General features: G+C 36.7%; 2 protein-coding genes across 16 annotated transcripts; one reads left to right on the top strand and one right to left on the bottom strand.

The window, feature by feature from the left end:
• Positions 1–943: 943 nt before the first annotated feature.
• Positions 944–19814, top strand: LOC122566397 (TRPL translocation defect protein 14). Of its 15 annotated transcripts, none has more exons than XM_043723595.1 (11): positions 3170–3203; positions 3670–3724; positions 4090–4168; positions 4764–4831; positions 6263–6300; positions 12144–12260; positions 14377–14505; positions 14593–15066; positions 15154–15361; positions 15462–15643; positions 15820–17256. In XM_043723595.1, the coding sequence occupies exons 1-11, from the start codon at positions 3185–3187 to the stop codon at positions 16089–16091; spliced, it is 1641 nt and encodes a 546-aa protein (XP_043579530.1). In that variant the 5' UTR covers positions 3170–3184; the 3' UTR covers positions 16092–17256. The 15 variants fall into 15 exon arrangements, with proteins under 15 accessions (XP_043579534.1, XP_043579540.1, XP_043579530.1 ...); XM_043723604.1 differs by lacking the exons at positions 3170–3203; positions 15820–17256 and adding exons at positions 3257–3293; positions 19680–19814; XM_043723607.1 differs by lacking the exons at positions 3170–3203; positions 15820–17256 and adding exons at positions 3257–3293; positions 17348–17493.
• Positions 17408–19908, bottom strand: LOC122566403. Its single transcript, XM_043723618.1, has 2 exons — positions 19770–19908; positions 17408–19299 (listed from the first exon to the last, which is right to left on the bottom strand). The coding sequence occupies exons 1-2, from the start codon at positions 19850–19852 to the stop codon at positions 18753–18755; spliced, it is 630 nt and encodes a 209-aa protein (XP_043579553.1). The 5' UTR covers positions 19853–19908; the 3' UTR covers positions 17408–18752.
• Between the last annotated feature and the right edge of the window lie 40 nt (positions 19909–19948).

The following is a 19948-nucleotide window of genomic DNA, read 5'->3' on the forward strand; positions in this document are numbered from 1 at the left end:
CACACTGAAAAATAAATTTCCTTTGGTAATTCGTTGAATATGTTCATTGATTTGTTCTAAGATTAAAGTTATATGTTTTTGAACATTTATTTTCCCTTCAACGAATCATAAATCGGTTTTGCCTTTATACCCAATTCCGGTTTAGAACATCGTCACCACTATTCCCATCTGTCAACGCTTTTTCACCATTTTTTTCTTTTCATCATGATAATAAAACGAAGATTCGTCTACATCGTCCATAACAAACATTATTTCATCAGTAAATAAAATACTTCTCCATTACGTCTTCCAGTGAATACGTTCTTTTGTGAATGTTAATCGCTGTTCTTTATGTCGTTTTATTAATGCAGGTACTTGCTTTATTTTCAATAATTAAATAAACTTACACTTCTGAAGAACACAGCGAACATTTTGAACGTTTGCAGAGATACCTGGTACGTGAGCAATTTTGCCAGATGTTAACATCGAGTTTGAGGCAACACGTATAGTAGTCTATTTTGTTGCCCTCTCAGAAGATAACACACATATGCTATAATTTTGTCCGGGAATGTATTACGTTCTTTGAAGGTGTTAAAAATTGCATCTTCTATAAGCATAGCTGACGTACTTAAATGTAGTCAACGAATACGGTTCGATCACGCAAATTATTCGGTATTAAAATTTTAAAAATCTTCCTCAATTTTTGTTTTCTGATATTGGTTAGGAAAGAAGAAAAAACAATTTCGACGGAAGCATTTTTACGAAATACGAAATTTTAAGTTAACATTCATTGGTGATCGGCTGATCGAGCAAGGCGACAAACGTGTAGAGCTATTCGGGTAGTTTCGTGAGCAGCGGTCGTAGATTCGTACGTTTCCGTGTCGCGCATGACTGTAACACAGAGGGAATAGCATAACCCGATTAACCAAACTCGTGAATCGCTTCATTTTAAGGCGGACGTCTGCTTCCTCGAGTAGCAGTTTGCTATCTTTCTGCGTCGAGATATCATCACTTTATTCCCATGTCTCCAACGTATTTAACTTCGAGATATATCGAAATATACGGTGAAGTTTTCATGTAGTATTCGTTGTAACCGTAGACACCGTTCACGTGCCAGGCGAAGATCCGTCCATCGACGTCGACTCGAAACACCTCGTGGACTTGATCAGCGAAAAAAAACCTCTAAAAACATTCATTGAAACATGGAACAAAAACGCCTGTATAAAGTGGTGCTCACTGGAGGTAAGCGGCTTTTTTTCCTTAGAGCAAACAATTCATTGTCACGCATTCCGTGCGTCGTAATTTCGTTTCGAAAACATTCGTTCGTTTGAATAGACACTTCCATATATTTTCAAACGAATAATATATTTATCTCGACAAAGATATCTTCGAAAAAGGCGAACTGTGCGTGTCTGCGGAAACCACGTGTTTCGACTACCTTATAATCCTTTCGTTGATTCTATAGTTTTTACTTATCGAAATTTATTTCTGAACTTTTGTTACGTACAAACAAACGCAAAGTGGTTCGTTTCCATTGTTTCGTTGCTGTGACAATCACGTTTCACGTAGAATGCTTTGCGAGTTTATCGGTGGTGTGAAAATATTGATTGAATTCCTATGGTATACGAAGGAAATTGCATTATTTCGAATTGAATTTGCGTGCTTTGAAAGTCATTCTCTTTTTTGTAGTCCGTACAAACTTAATCGCAAGGACAGCTATACAAACCCAGTTTGAATTTTCTTGCTGTTTCACGGATATCTTAAAACACACATTTGATAACTTGAAATTGATCTTAGAATAGACAAAGCAAGTGAAATAAAATAACTCGAAATATTATATTTAATAGAATACGGCTATTACTTCAAAAACGTTAACAAAATAAACTTGACCCGGCTATATTTAATTCGTGGAAAACATATATCTCGAACTATTTGCATAGCGTCGGAGCAATATATGATGCATAAAAATTTATTTTCCCGTTTGTGCTATGTACTTCTACATTTGTAAATAAAATACAGGATCGAATTACGACTTCTATAAAAATCCATATATATGTATATACATTGATTATACAGAGTGTTCAGAAAAAAACCATTCCATATTTCGCGACTCTGTCAAGAAGAAGATGCCAAGCGTGCAATGGAAGAAAAAAAAATGGAACATTTCCTGTAAATATCGGAAAGCCAGTAGTAAGTCAATTATGATGCTAAATAGGAAATCTTTGTATCTTAGAAATGGTATTTGAATTTTCGATCTACGTTTACCAAAGTTTTTTACTAAGTATGGTGCGTTTTATATACCATATGCATATTGAATGGTTTTTCAAACACATTGTATATTATATGTGTATATACATCAGCAACTTACTTTTTATTTTTCCTTTTTATGTAACTTAAAACAAGGACCAATTGAACAGAGAGAACTTGATGTCAGAAATAGAGCGACTATTCTAGAATTATTAGCCTTCGTAAATAAAAGATCACGATGATCAATGATCGGGTTCCTTCATTTGGTTCGATAGTCTTGAATCAAACGTTTTGCGCCGGTACATAAACATGATTAGTCTTTACAATTGTTCGTAACGACATTTTCTTATATCGACGATATCAGCCGTTGATGAGTGTTCAGCGTGCAATTATTTTATCAGGAATTACACGAATGTTATATACAGTAGCAGTAAGAGATATGTTTCTGCGAGATAATATTTTTATTAATAAATCATAATCGATGATTATCGTTTTACTCGAGCACATAATCGTAAATTTACATTTACACGTCCATAATAAAACGCTTCGATATATCGTTACACGTACAATTTTTGGTATTTCCCGTGTTCTAAAGTAAATTAAATATTCGGTAGAATTCATTCAATGACCAGTGTGTTACCTGCACATTTTCGAACTTTTTTACCGACAGCGTTTGGCCAGTGAACACAAATCCAAAGAACGGACATCAAACATTCTTATTTATCGCGTTATGATGTCATCATCAGTCATCATATTTATCGTATTAGTGACAATTTGAACCAATTACGAGTCAATGAGCGCACGGCTAGCCAATTGCATGCGGAGTATCCGTCGATTGCATGCACTTGAGGTGCATTAATGTATCTCGAATGCATCATATCTCATATCTCGGGGAGCGTCTTTTAATCTCCGCGGATCGTTTCACTCGCCAACACTGCTTGGAGCAACAGCGATAAATATGCTCAAACATACGGAAAGTCGGTGTCATAAAACAGACGAATCGTAATGTTGAATTTATCGCGTGTCTAATAAATAACTAAATGCTATGTGCTTTCCTAAACGCAAAAGTAATTCGAAATAATAAATTTTATTTATTTAAAATAAATAGTTTTCTTATCTAAAATACTTGACGTTTTAGACCTAATTTGCCGCGCTATTCTATTGATGATAAAATCACGCACGGTCTTTTTATATAGATCGAAATTGTATGTCACGAAGATGTAAATTAAAAATACTATTAAAAGCTGGTCTGACCTTGAGAGATCGACAAAAGAGGAATAATAAAAAGAAAACAATCGAGTGAAAAGAAATGACAAGACCGTCTATTCAAAATTAATTATCTTTATTATATAGAAATAAGTTATAATAAATTGATGATGGATAGTAGATAAAAAAAAAAATTAACGATAATACTAATGAAATTATAATAGTGGGTAATTACAGGTTACATTCGTGATAATTTTGTCATCAAAAAAATCAGAAGATTTAAAAAAGCGATGTAAGCAATAATAATTTTCGTAACAATTGTAACGAGCGAATACTATTTCTTTCATACCATGACCAACGAGACAGTCGAAACCAAATATTTACAATCTGGCAAACATCATAAAACACAACGCGGCTAGTGTTTCAAAGATAACATTGTCTCGTTTGACTTCATAGTAGCTTTAAAGCATGTAAAGGTACATGCCCATATTTTTGTATCTTTCAGCTGAAAATTGATGGTGAATCTAGGATCGGAGTTTTATTATTGTATTGTTAGATTATGCTAAATACCGTTATGTATGATCTGTCGAATAGTGCGATTCAAGAGTTTTCATTCTCATTCTCACATTCTTGTTTTCATTTCATACACGCGGTCAGCATTATGGATGACACACAAGCGACATCAGCCTCTAATATCACTGTGAAGATTGATCGACAGATCACACATATCAATGCGGTATGTATTATGATCAAAGCAAGCGATAGTACTAATCTTATTTTGGAGGAGCAATTACCCACACTTATGATTTCACTGGTATTATCATTCATTTTTTCTAATTTATTTCATTAATTTATTATAATTGTTTGTAATAAAAGTAATTTTATCCTTGAACAGACAGCCTTTCTTCTTTCCTTCCGTCCGCATTTGTTCGTCTCTCATAGTCGGACCAACTTTCGGTAACATTTTTAATTTTCATTTTCGTGACCTTTGCGGCATGTTACTTTGAAATAAATGAATAAAATAAAATTTTGCCGTCGGTCGAATAGCATTCCAAGTATGACAGTTTAATCTAAGAAGGTAGAAGTTTTGTAGTTTAAGTCCTACTTTATCCATTTATTTTTATTGATATGCCGTTATCTATCGAAATTGGAATTGTTAATATCGCATAATTTCTTTAATGTCGTTCGTCTAATCTTCGTCTCAGGAATGATTATGTATTTCACCGCGTTGCAGACAACGGGACGCAGAAGTAGCTGAGATCGGGATTCTCGGCCGAGAGGTAAAGAAACGAGCGAGATGGCTAAAGAATTTTTCCCCTTTTGTGTTTCAGGACCTTGTGGTGGTAAAACAACCGGACAGGCACGGCTATGCACATTCTTCGAGAACATGGGCTGGAAGGTAGGCATGTTTCGCTCTGTTTTTCATTCCGCTTTACGTATAACAAATGGGTATATAACAACCCTGTGAAAAAAGGGTCCCATGAATTCTCCTTCTACGTGAGCCTATCTCTTTGACCGATGATTCGGTCTGAATAAAACACCCCAAACAGTTCAGTAGCTTTTGATTAATTAAAATCTATATATGTACACACACATATATAGCCAAACTGAATTATACAAATCCATCAAGCAAATCCATTTATCTAATTTTGTTTCTTTGGATCGTCCAGGGCATACAGTTTACTTGCTTTAATCTTTTTACGTTAGCCGGTTCGTTCAATGAAACTTACATATATTTAACAACGCACAAAGGGATCGCCGTGTACATGTTTTTACATACATGACTCATTCGTCCTCTAAAATTTGTTAATAAAAGATTTTCTACTTCATCGAGATTATTCGCCCACGTAACAACGCTAGCAATAAGAGCTAAGTCGTATTTCATTGAGATAAACGGTATGAGAAAAAGTGAAGTATGAAAAAAAGAGAATGAATCGAATATGCGAACTGATTTTGGGGTTATCATCACCTTTCGATGTGGATTCGATAGAGCGCTGGTTGTCTTCTTTTTCAGGTGTTCCGTGTTCCCGAGACAGCGACCGTGCTGCTCAGGTATGCAATTACACGATAACAAATTTATAGTTACAGAGAAAGGGAACGAACGTAGTCGAAGAACGAAAGTTTTCGATACAAATCCGAGGCCGATTCGATCTGCTTGGGAAACCATCCGGTCTCTCCTCGTTTCCCTCAATCTCTTAGGATAAAAGAACTCGCGAAATTGCGTTCTTTTAACGTTCTTGGATATTGATGGAAATGGATAGGGTTTCCATGCGCAAGGAATCGCTTTAATTCGTACGCCCAAGCTTTCGTTCAGAGTTTAGTCCGTTACCTTCCACTGCCCAGTCATAGAATTATTCATTAATTAAGACGTTCCACATAACCGTACTAATAGACGTAATAATCGCGACAGCGTAGGAAAGATTGACGATCCTATTCGTAACGAAAGAATATACAATAGATGTTTAACGTGCTTCTAAATCCTTTGTCAACGATCGGAACTGCAGTCGATGGAAGTTGCTGTAAACTCCAATCGTGACAAACGATGATTCATCAACGGAAAAATCAATCGATTCGAAAGAACGCTATGTATACATTACAGTTCAACGAATATACGCGTCGCGTACAATTCTATTCTGGCCGAGACATTGGCATGCCGGTACACGACTCTTTAGAAAAACAACACTCCTGACAGAGTAACATCAACTATACTATATCTAATAGGGAGGGAAAATTCTGGCCGATGAACGAACAGAATTCTCCAAAATTCTCTCCACTTCTCTAACTTTAATTTAACAACTGTTTCATTTCTCGTCTGCTTTTTCCATTTCAGCGGCGGCATAAAGTTTTCAGACCTGAACGCCGAAGAGGGTAAGTTCACTTCAACTTTTCCTTTTCTAACGACCTCTAGCTTTAGTCTCGTTTTGAACACGCGTATCCGCATATTCCGAGCTACCGTATTTTAGATTCGCGTTTTATCTACTATACATTTATCTATGACCTGTTGTTGGTATCCGCAACTTCGCGAGACTCGGTCTGAGTTTACGGTGCTGATAAAAAAGCACTTGCAACAAGGCGTTTACGAGGCTTCCACGAGAAAGGAAACATTACCCGGCTACAAAATTTATACTTGGCCGCTTTTATTACATCTGCGCGTTCTGGCCTTCGCGAAACAACATAGAAGCCCCGGTATATCCGTGAATCGTCTTACGAAACTTTAACCGTATCTAGAATGAATCGAACTTAAAAGCAGAATAACGAATCGCAGAGATCGTAATATTTTCGCCGATTTGCTTCTTCGTTCAAAGATTCTATCTTGTGTTCTAGCTTGTACGGGAAAATCTAAAACATCGATCAACGAACCGTTTTATTTGTAAAACGTCTTTCAGTTAATAAATCTGAATTTACGACGAAGATGGAAGTTCGTGGCGGATTTTGAACGCGGTTATCTTGCGATTATGATAGAGCGGATACGCGGAGAGACACAATGTCATGGCGGTATCGATCGCTGGTCTGCACGAGTACCTCTCATGCCCTCTCGTTTTACCCCTTGCTGCCGCTTAAGTATTGATATCATTGCGTATGCGTCGACTGTCATCGACGAAACTTTCCATTAGGTGCGAGGAAGCCATCCATGCTCAATGACAATCTCAAATTACCTGGTTCGTCGGTGCTGGCCTTAAGTCGCGTGCTACGTAAACGCCCGTCGGATCTATCCGTTTAAAACACAACTGCGTTTTTACCGCGCAAAATGTGACAGAGATGGAAATGGCGCGAAACAATAAGCGCGCTGGTACGATTTACGGGAAAAGAACGAACTTTTGAAAGACGCCGAAACGAAATCAATATTACGAAGTCTCTTCGTGTTTATCAACGATACGATTTGTTCAAATACAAGACCGGAAGATAAAAAGCGCGTATATTTTTTCACGGTATATATAAAAAAAAAAGCTGATAATTCAGTTCTTCTGCAAAATATATTTGTGATTATTGTTACGAAGCATCGGATCGTGTTTGTTAAAATACGCGACCGGATACAAGAAAATCAGATTAGATTACCTTGAACACTGCTTTTTCGCAGTATCGTTCGTTAAAAAGATTCGATAACAAAGCTTATTTGCAACCGAACGAACGTTTGTATCAGTCGATGATCGTCAATAGATCGAAATTGCAATTTTTGCCAACGTGAGGCTGTTTCACGTCGAATTACGCAACGTTACGTCAGTCTACGTCATTCGGTGTTCCATCATCGAGTTTCCGTCAAATGCTTCACCGAAACGTCGAAGCGAGCGAAACGACGTAGAAAACGATTTAGTTTTAGAGCCGCGAGGGGAAACCTTTAAAAAAGAAAAGGATTTCGCGTACATTAAAAACAGAACAATTCGTACAGTTGGTTGCGGATGGGCTGAAGAAGAATGGCCAATGTATAACGTCCGGTGATTGCGTAAAATGAAAATCGGCGACTTGCCAAGAGTCTCGCAAAGTGGCAAACGCGATCGAGTCACGAGATACAGACCGTGTTTTTCACGACGATCCTTGTGTTCTGAACTCGCTCGTTATTCGATGGGTAACCAAGTAGAGAGAAATAACAAGAATAAGAGAAAAAGAGAAAAATAATTGATTTCCGTCGAGGTACGTTCAAAGACGACGAGAAAAGAGTCGAGGTCTTTCGGGATTTATATGCAATGCATTTGTGTGTACTTTGTTAGAATCGAAAATATTTGTCGTTGACCTGACAAGGAAGTTTATCAACGCCCACATAAAACGATATATCATCAAGAAGTCGTATCTAATTATTGATTATATTATAAACATCGTTATCTCGACTGCTTGACAAAATATAAGTACGTATTTTAAAAGAGTCTTCTATGGAGCGGCCGTGAATACAAAGTCTTCTTTGAAACATGGGCTTCCTATAATTATTTCAATGACAAAGCATCCCTGTTCCATTCTGGATAGTGAACTTTTCTTCGATAGGTCAGTCAGATGCCTTCTTGAGCGAGCCTACTTATTATGCGATTAATCGTTCATACCTAATTACAAAAAAGCATTTATATGTTTCTGATAAATTCCTACGGTCGTGGTTGATATTTGGATTACGATAGGACGTTTCCTTGCGAGCGAAACTGTTAAGCCGCTTATCGTTACGTAATGCACACGATTATATTATCGCGACGATTTTTTAGGCTACAATTATCCTAACGAATTACTACAAAAAGATCTTTTAAAGTTTTTTGCGTGGAATTGTACCAGACAGCTGTATACACCCGAGTATCGCGATAGCGGGGAGCACATTTGCCTTAAAATAAAGCAAAAGATAGCACGGTAATATTTCTTTCACCTTTCTCGCTTTACCTTTGTTCCAACCATTTTATTCGTCCGCAACTTCGTCATCTTATAGCGCAAATTCACAGCTATGCGTTTGTCATCTTCTACGTAAATCCCGCGTAAATTAAGCTAGAAAATTGTTAACGTTTAATTATTAATTGAAAATGCTCGTTTACGTATCGATTAAGGCGACCAACTGATTCAACGAGATGCCACATCGATCTATACATATTTTCCATTCTATTTGCACACCCCACGAGATTAACCATGAGATAATAATATACCACACGAGGAATTACGTAACGGAAAATTGGGATCAGAGTTTTGTCAAAGGCGTGCAACGTGCCTAGCTTGAAATTCGTGATTTCTCGTTACTGCTATTTATTTAACGCGTCTTTCTATGTATTTTCTTGTAAAACGTACCAGTCGTTACGTATCATCCGCTATTTCTTGCCAGATTCGTTGCTTCATCCTATATGAAATTGAAATACCAGTTCCATCGTCTTCAAAGCTTCCAACAGGTTTTTCGATGCGAAAGAGTCGCCGGATGGTAACTATGTACCCTGGCGATCCAACGACCAACGCCAAGTTCTCGATGCAAATACCACTTAGAAATTTGCATTCCAAATTGCTCGAATTCCCGCCGTGCATCGTGAAAAACCCACCTTTTTCGCGTGTGTTTGCTTCAGCCTGGCTTACCTGCTTTTATATAATTGTATTTGTCGGGTTTGATCCGTGGCATTGAAACACCGATACAAATCGGGCTTCGTGCGACTATATCCTCCTTTTGGCTTCTTCTTTAAATAGATTCGTCAAATCGTACTTATAATGCTTGTCGATTTTCGTTACCATCATCTAGCACGATTTCTTCTTACACTTACATCGCATTTACGCTATCGAGGAAAAAATGATATTGATGCATTTGTTTGTTTATCCATACGTGAATTATAACAAAGAGAAGTGGTGTAAATGCGTGTGTGGTAGGCCGTGATTGAAGTCATTACAATTTATCATTATTCGCTGGTATCGATACGCGCGATAGATCCAACGTTCATCGGTTAATGTAGGTCGATTGTGACGAAGTGCGTTCCATATATTCTCCGATGTATCAGACACTTCGTAAGAAGTTCGTTATACCGAGCACCGGTTATTAATAAATTTATATTCGACGCTGTCCACTCGATTGTCAGTTCCCCTCTATCGTAGTTAGAGTACGCGCACCGTTCTCTGGCTTAGCTCCAATTTGCTTTTACATATTATGAGTTCGCGTCTCAACCAATTGCCTCGGCTTCTTTCTTCTCCTTTTTTTCACCCCTTTCCCAAAACATTCCTCCTTGTATCGTACGTTATTACAGCAAACAGTGAGGCCCAGAACACACTTGTCAAAGATAATAACTGGCAAGATGTTAAAGACGATGGGAATAAACAATTCGTTATGAGCTTTATCTCTTCTATAATCCGTCGAGGATCGAGCAGTAGTTTATCGCAATCTTATAAGCGTTACAATAAGTGTTACAATTTTCTTCCACGTTACAATGTTAAAAAGTAGAATTTTAAACCATAGATCAGTGCGTTTAGTGTATTCCGCGAAAAATCAAAGATTCAGATGAAAAGGAGAGTCGCAAGAAAGGTGGAGAGAAGGACTCGCGCTCCAAAGTCATCGCTTCCCCGTTAGCTTTTGAAACGTCAAACCTCTGGCGGATCAAAGTTGATGCGGAAATGAAATTATGTTTCAAAGAGGCGCGTCGAATGTTGTTGCGAACTCGTCGGCTCGTCAAGATGATTAAACGAGCGTAGCGCAAAAGCGATGAAACGAGCCACGGTTCAAAACTATTTAAGTATACCGCTCGAGACTCAACGTTTTTTCATGTACGATGTTCACAAAAAATAATTTAGTCGTCGAAGAACCGCAGCGTTCGTTGATCGATCAACTTCTTCCGTGTCCGTTCTTACACAAAATTTCATCTTTCATTTTCCTACAAAGTTTAGTACGCGAGATGGGATATGATCGATAAGACACGAACGCGTTAACGCTTTCCGGTTCCGACCAGAAACACTTAAGCCTTAAACAGTTCGCGGTAATGAAATGTAATTGGGTATGCAAATGAAACGTGAAAAATGTAGCTTATGAAATATTGATACGCTATCGCGTCGTACAAGTTCATATAGGCAAACAACGCAAAACACTTTTTTTTTTTTTTTTGTTTTTTGCTGTGAATTTAGTGGAGCGGCGGTAATTCTTTCAATGTCGAGCTGCACCCAAGAATTAATAACAACCGGTTACAATTAACAAGTCTTCTGGTTATGACAAGATATCTCAAGCTGGAGCGAGTCGAATGAATTTGCGCGATTAGTAAAAGAGTACTGACGCATCGTGAAATAGTTAATGCATATTCATTTATGTAGATTTTTCTATCTGCGTCGTACTTGAGAAAATTACATTAAAAATTTCGTTAACTGACAGCTAAATCGCTTCTCTTTATCTAAAAAAAGAAAAAAAAAAAAGAGAACATTCCATTCGACGCGATTATTAAACACGGATAATGCAGATGTTGCTCGATTTTTGATTATCCGATTCCTTTGATAGAAACCTTGGCGAATGATTACTGCGTTGTTGAGAATGCGTTGAATTTCGCGCAGGTTGTTAAAAATCATAATTGGAATGTCTTCCTTCTTTCGTCAATTGGAAAGCTAAAGTCGAAAGCGCCTGGTACCGCGCGGATCCTTCGTTCTTTTTTCGCCAACGCACGGAAACATTATCCACTGGCGTGTGATACATTTCCAGTGTTTTTTATCGAGCCCACGTGTCTGTCGACGCAGCAATTGCCTTTCGTCGTATTCGTTGACGCGCAGAACCGAGTAGATCTCGCTCGTCGATTTCAACCCTCGGCCAGCTATTTCATCCTTCCAAAGCTTAACCGTGATTTATTACACAGAATCGTGCTTGCGAGAAATTGGCTCTTTCGCTCAAAGTTCAAGCACGTGACGACCAACTCGAACCGGGCTATAGCGTAGAAAATCGAACGTTGACAAATTATACGTTTGCAACGAAAGTTTCGCAAATACAAAAGCAACTGGTAACGTCGCTCGTGTATTTAGAGAAATTTTCTTAAAAGAAATTAATTGCAAGGGGAATCGCGACGCTTGGTATCGCGTGGAGACGAGCTTGCGTGCAAAATGTCAAGCAATTTCAATGCGGAGAGACAAGGTGGAAAACCGCGGATAACGCGTAGCTATGGATCGTCCTGGCACGATTTAATTAAACCGTGCATGAGAAAAAGGAAAAGCGGCTAAAAGGGGGGGGAGGAGGGCGAGGGAGAGGGAGAGAATACACGACAGCAGAGGCTTATCGAACTGGAAGTGTCTTCAAGGTCGGTTGGTTCTAGCAAAGGGATCCGGGTCGCGTCCTTCGATTACGAAGTCCTCGCAGCGACATTGCAGGAACAGGTCGGACAAAGGCGAAGCAAGGTGGCCGGAGATCTTGGAAGTTGACTCTGGTGAGGGTGAGTTTTAGAAAGTGCCCCCGTTTTTAAAAGCGACACAGACGAAAAAAAGTTTGCCTATCTTTTATTTTCACCACGAACGTAACAAAAAAAAAAGAAAAAAGAAAAAAAAATCGCAAATACAGAGATTACACGCCGAACGATCCTAAAGATCGTTTGACATTCGTTTTTCGGTATTTCTCGCTTGTCGGTAACCCACTTTTCTCCTTTTATCGAATTCTGTTCCTTGTGTTCGTGTAATGTCTGTAATTCTATGCACCGTATGTAGTTAGAGGAACGCGATTATTGGTACCCGATAATTGTATTTACTTCTCAGAAGCGGTAATCTCTGTACGCTGTTTAACGTTGTCGAAAGTAAAAGAGGCTCGCCGTCCGGTCGCCTTGCTAGAGCGATTCGTGTCGATCCCTGCTGCTAGAAACCCGCCTGTGCGACCGATCGAGTCGTGTCATTGTGCCACTCTTGGTAAATTAGGTATGAGCATTTTCATCGCATACACCGTCCAGCATTTCCTTCCGAACGTTTACTCTCGTTCGTTCTGTATACTTGCGTCGTATTCGTGTACGTGTCGAATAAATCTTGTTCGATCGTTTTTAATCGTGTAGTGAATCGAGAGAAGATTCACGACGAGTTCGAGAAAGTACATTCCTCCGTGATAAAAGATCAACCTCGTATGTACTTGTCGGCTCTCCTTGCCAATTCTATTAACTTTCGGGAGCGTAATAGCCCGTTGCTAATAAATGTATGCAGGCGTTCACGCCAGACGTTCGATGCTATTAATTGCACACACGATATCCACGATATTCGTCGTCGTTCATCCGTTAAATCATAAAGACGTCCCACGGACCATTAGTCGCGATTGTTTTATGCTCGTGGAACCGCGGACGTCGAGATGAAGACGCGTTCACGATGCTGATACTGGGAAATGCTGAATCTGGTTACGGCTCGATAATCAAAAACGCCAATCGTTGCGAACGATTATCGAACACCGTCAAAGCCTGCAGACGATCATTCCGTTAATTGGAGTTTTTCTCGCCGTTTCGATAACGAGAACGTATCGTGACAAGAACTCACACACGCATACACGCGGTAATAACAGTCGGTTGGCCCGTCTGGCCCGTCTGAAACGATGCGACGTATCTCTGGCAGATGTGTGCAAGCAACGAGTGTCTGAACGGGCAACGACTAATGCGAAACTTGTTTGTCTGTGGTGGATTTCGTTGGAAAAAAATACGTGGACCATATCAGATATCAGCTGGGCCAACTTGACTTTGGGTCAAGATGCGAGAAACGTAGAAATATATATGTAGATAAAGCACTGTGAGACGTGTACATAAACAGATCTGGAGTATCGTCTGCACAAAAAGAAAGAAAAGAAAAAGAAAAGAAAAGGAAAATAAAAGGCTGGAAAGATGTTGTTAAGAGAGCCAACTTCGATCCTCGTATTTCCTATTTCGACGATTACAAAACTTTTCGAGCTTTTCGATTTGTCGGCTCTCGCGATAACACGATTTTAATTATTTGAAAGGATCGTGTATCGAAGCTCTTGGCAGTTGACCTCGATTAGATAAAGCTGTGATTTGTTCTTGGATCCGATCGATCCTAATCGCTTTAGTTAATAACGCGTTGATTATCACGCGAGCTATTAAGATAATTTTCACGTAAAATATAGCATCAACCTCGTGCTTGATATTTACCTTTTTTTCTCTCTTTTTTTTTTTTTTTTTTTTTTATTTGAACGACGTCGAAACGAGAGGACTTGAAATACCTATAGAAGTTAACGAGCACGCTACTTCGAAGAAATTTAAATTAATCACCGTGTTACGTTGGTAGTAGCGTTACGCATATGATCATTCGTTGAGAAAAATACGCGATCATTATCGCTTATCAATGTAACTGTGCAAATGTGCTAATAAATTCCTACGTTCGATCAATTAATGGCTTGCGATTACGTAAACAGTTGGAAAGACGGGAAAAGTAATTGTTGCGTAGTTACCGATCAGCCAGGTAGCGTGTAAAAGTTGACTCGTAGAACCAAGAAACTATAACGATAGTTGCTTTACTTGTTTCGCATTGACCGATCTAAAATTGTACGTGATTTATCTTAATCTGTTTCAGCGTTCAAATTTCAAGAGAATCTTCTGCGCACGATGATACAGATAGAGAATACGTTCTTCCAGCTGGGTGACAGCTGTTCGCGAAATTGTCTTATTATCTGTGATCGTGGTGCCATGGATGCCTCTGCATGTGAGCGATATTAATAACTGTCCCTATCTTTTCCTCTGGTCCTTTACGAATCAAAGTTAAACCACATGTTTCTCTTCTTTAATTTAGTTATATCGAAAGATAAATGGGAACTGATGATGGCTTCGAACGGATGGAACAACGTGGAGCTTCGAGACAACAGGTACAATCAGATCATCCATATGGTCTCGGCAGCAAACGGCGCCGAAGAATTCTACTCGACGGAAGATCACGCGTGCCGTTCGGAAGGCGTCGTGGTAGCCAGAGAACTCGATTACAAAGCGGCGGCCGCCTGGGTCGGGCATCCTTACTTCGATGTAATAGACAATTCGCAGGACTTTGAAGCGAAACTCTGTCGTATGATCGAATGCGTGTGCCAGAAGCTGGGTATCGACACCGGAGACAGATTGAGAGCAAGTAGCAGAAAAGTCAAGTTCCTTGTCAAAGGTCCTTTACCGGCAGACTCTGAGTTCCCGCCGTTCCAGGACTTTGATGTCGTCCATAACTACCTCCAAAGTAACAATCCGAAGATGCAGGCTCGTCTGCGTAAACGTGGGCAAAAAGGTTGTCGAGATAGTTACTATTTGAGATTTACAATGCTAACACGTCTGTATCGATAACGCGTAATCACATATAGATTTATATTGATAGGTCACTGGTCTTACATTCATACAATTCGACGTCCAAAAATGTGCGGCCAAGTGATCGAAGTGAAAACACAATTGACTCATCGAGATTATTTGAACATGCTCGCTCAACGCGATGACTCGCATTTCACCATCTTCAAGCGTCGACGATGTTTCCTCATCAACAATCAGTATTTTCAATTAGATATATACAGAGAACCAGCTCATCCAAGGTCAGAGTTAAGAAATCACGCGCAATCGTGTAACGAAATAATTTATTATATATTTATATATATATATATATATAGATAAACGTGTCTAATATGATTACAGGTGTCGGGGATTGATGCTGCTTGAAACGTACACAGCATTATCCGGAGACCAGCTTAAGAACATATTACCACAGTTCCTGAGAATCGAAAAAGAAGTCACTGGAAATCCAGATTACAGTATGTTCAATCTCAGTCTAAGAGAAGAATGGAACAGTACTAATAAATTCTGCCACAATTTACAAGGTACGTATCGAATATCGTTTGCCATTAAATTATACAGACATCTGTAACTGATAAATTACACATATTTCTTTAATGAATAAGATATATATCAAGAAAATCGTTTGATACACTCTTTTTCGCGTAGATCTGTCTTTGATTGTCTTTCTTGTTTGATCAGTTTCTTTTAAATTGCACAGATTACGCTCTTGCAGGCTTAACGGAATCTGGATCGACAGAAACAAAAAGTACTTGCACTTCAGAAGCGAAAGATACATCGGTTAAAAAAACAGTAAATGGACTTGATTGTTGTAGAGTCAATGGTGTGGACGTTGTTATAAATAGTGTAGATAAAGTTGTAAATGGCGTACAGAATGGTGTCTACGGTGTTACGAATGGTATCGTGAAATTTGCCGAACAAAATAGTATAAAAAGCAATACTCAAGAATGCGGTAGTCCTACGAAACACTAAATGATGATCCTTAAAATGAAAAAGTACGAAGAGATGTAATGAGAGCAGGTTTCGAAACGATGTGAAAACACGACGGTATAAATACATTAGGCAATGATAAGGGACAAATTACACAATTCTAAAAAGAAACAAAATATTTTATTGGCACTGACAGCTATATCGATCTAAAATTCCTTAGGCAATACGAAAATGATAAACTTACAAACTATAATACCTATTTTTTAATTAATTTTGCGTGCACACTTTGAAGGTACCAATGCGAAATGTACTTAATAATTCGACTGTAACTTATTTTTTACCAATTTGTTTAACAAGTGATGTCGATTAATATACCAAGCATTTTTACATCTAAATCACTCTATTTCACTTTTCATCTCTTTGCTTCGTTGTGTGTTTTATCTAGAGTACCGTAGTAACTCTTTATTTAAGAATATTACTATGAACAATTGTGATACAAAACACATGTAATACATAGCATACAAAACACGTACGGAGCTATGTAATTATTCAAGAACAAACGATCTGTATGAGGTATACTTTACTTTAGAAATATTTAACATTATCTCAATAGAAAAGTAACACTCTGCACTAATGTGAACAACTTTAAATTTATGGATAGTATTGTAGACGGAAAACTTTGGTCCCTACTATAGACATAAATTTTACAAATAAATTAATCATTAGTGGTGTCTTATAAAATACTGACATAAATCTAATATTTGACTTGTCTTTAGATGAATAATATCGTTGAGTAATTACGAAAAGTATGATTAATTAATTTATTGGAAATGTTGTTGGGTTAAATAAAAATATCGATTTCTATATTGCAGTCCCTTATGAAGAACGTTCATTTTATTATTTAATCTATCAATAAACATTGTTTTGTCATTGAACATAATTTAATGAACATAAACTATGTAAAATAAGATATATATATATCTTATATCTTATTTTACATAAAAACATTTGTCACAAACTTTACTATTATTTAGAGACAAAGTGCCTGTGAGATGTTCAGTCACAGAAGTGAAAAAAATGATATATAAATATATATTTTCAATGAAAGATGCAATAATCAGTTATCAATGCACTTATGCCATATATAATTGGTCTGAATTCATATATTGTACTCATGATTGTCTAATAAAATGTCATGTGCCTATCATTTTTTACTCATTTTGATATACTCCTTCTCTTTTTCGTTCTTTCAAATTATTCATATAAGCTAAGTAATTTATTATCATTTTATTTTGCAGATTGAAACTTATACCGATTTTCATATGGTACAGCTAGGAGAAGGATAGAAACTAGTAATATCTTGGTCATTGTAATTTATTGCTCTTTCGAAAAATTTCCCTTCATAAACTTATTGCTATATAAAATAAAGAAGGAAAGTCATAAACCTGTGTTTGTGTTACATTCTCCGACATATAGACATTTTCGGACTTCACATTCATCTTCTGTTGTAATAAATTAATTTTTTTTCGTATTTAATATATTGCTGAAGTTTAATGAAATACGAATTACGTATATAGGAAGTAGACAGTACATACACACATAGTGTGTTATAATACACGGTAATACACAGTAAAAAAATTTTAATAGTAAAAATACTGACACAGATAAATCATGTGAAAAGGGAGCTACGTGACATTACATTGATGAAACCAAATATTTAACGTTTCACTGTTCCATGTAGAATTATAAAGCCTTATTTTACATCTTATAACATTATATAAAAAGTAATGCATAATGGAAGCGTAATTATAGTTTTTTTCTTTTTTTGGTATACCATTGTTATAATATTGTGTTATTAGTATCTAAGATATATACTAGATTAAATAGTTTATCAAGAAAAAGTATTAACAATATTGTACACAACTCGCGTAATCCTTTCTTTACATACATCACTTTCATATAGATAATTTTTGCTCTGTACATTAAACAGGATCTAAAAAATGTTTAGTAAAGCTGTAGTGATATTTTGTATCTATCTAGCCCCAATCTAGGTAGAATAGCTATTTATAGTTACTTGTAAATATTTCACAGTTCTGATACAGGAAAACTTTGAAATAGCTGCCTCTTTCTAATGAAAGAGAGACATATAGGTAATTAAATTACGTAACAGAATATAAGTAGTAAGAAGACATGTTTCATTTTTTCATGGGCAAGTTAAGAATACCAAGTATAAATAGAAATATATTTATAAAACTATTTGCATGCAAGACAATGAATTATGATCCACTTATACAGGTCCCTGGAAGTATTAATTATATAATTAAACTCTATATTCTTTATATACATAACAAACACTTCTTTTTATAAATATTAAGTAGTATTTAAATCATCCTGAAACTTTCAATTCATTTAGAAATAGGCATTATCTGCATGTGTCATATCTTTTTGTAAAATTTTACTGGAAGCATATATTTGTTTTATTTTTTTTCCTTTGTTCATATGTAAAGAAATTATTAATCTTTTATACTGTTTTTCGCTTATAAACCATTTCATGCTTTTTGATTATCATTTTTTACACAATTTATAATCAATTCCACTTGTATAAATTCATTTTAGTTATAAAGCATATAAATCATAAGTTACTCCCATTTCATAGCAGCTAATTAAATGTTAACATCATTCGTATGCTTGACACAGTTACATTTACCTACTAATAGCTTTAGCTTGTTGTGCTTTGTACATTTTTAAGACTTTTTTGCTTGGTACTAAAGATTGACTTAATCCTGGCCTTTTCTTACGTCTATTCATTTGATTATTTTCTTGATCTATCTCATCATCATCATTGATGGCAACTTGGCCATTATACTGGGTCTGACAAATAACTGTTTCCTGTGGTGTTCTAATTGCTTCTAACTCAGCTGCTGTACGATGTAAATCTGAATCATGTGCAAAGGTACAATTATGACCAAATCGGCATCTACCTTTCCTATAATTCCAACAAATCTTTCTGCCATTTATCATTTTTGTATCATCAAGAGTTGGCGTCATTTTCACATGTTTCTCAAGAATTGCACTCTTTGCTTTTTCTGCTTCAACAAATGGATTTGAGAAGACTGAAGTTTTCATCGTGGGTATACCATTAAAGTCAGGGGTTGGTAATGGAAGTTTCTCTTTGGAAGCTGTTTTACATATTTCATTATTCTCATTATGTTCTTCTTCTTCGTCATCCTCTTCTTCCTCTTCCTTAAAACTAAGGGTTAGGCAATATCAGATTACAAAGAACAAATTCAATCTGATGTGTAACTACTAACTGTGATTTAATATGCTTATATTAATATAGATATAAAAATAACATTAATCTATAAAAAATGCAAAATATCGTTATGCATTTAGTTTATTAATATCGAAACGTGACATTAAAAAATTATTAATACAAAAGAAAAGAAAACAAATACCACATTAATATTGTAGAACATAAAATTTAAGAAGTGAACATACTTTCTCTAATTTTCATTTCGCCAATTCAGACGAAAATATATAAAGTTATATATTTCACGAAAAATAAACATACATTTACACAAAATACAGTGTTAAGAATGTAATGACATAATAACATGTAATTTGTTTTAGGAGTCAAAATTTATGAGATTATGAAGGGTTATACGAAGGAAGGGAGAAAACAAACAATAGGGAAACTGGTTCATGAGGGTAAAAGCTTACGTGTTATCGACACCGTCTGAAATATCATCACCGCTACTTTCTGAACTCGAGGAAGTTCCATAATCCGCAACTAAGGAAGCCATGGTTCTTAGCAATTAATTAACAATATTCTCTAACAAACACTAATCTAATATAACCATTATAAACAGTTGTGCTTCTGTCCACATTCACGAAATATG

This window comes from Bombus pyrosoma, linkage group LG3 (assembly GCF_014825855.1).
Source record: "Bombus pyrosoma isolate SC7728 linkage group LG3, ASM1482585v1, whole genome shotgun sequence".
Lineage (NCBI taxonomy): Eukaryota > Metazoa > Arthropoda > Insecta > Hymenoptera > Apidae > Bombus > Bombus pyrosoma.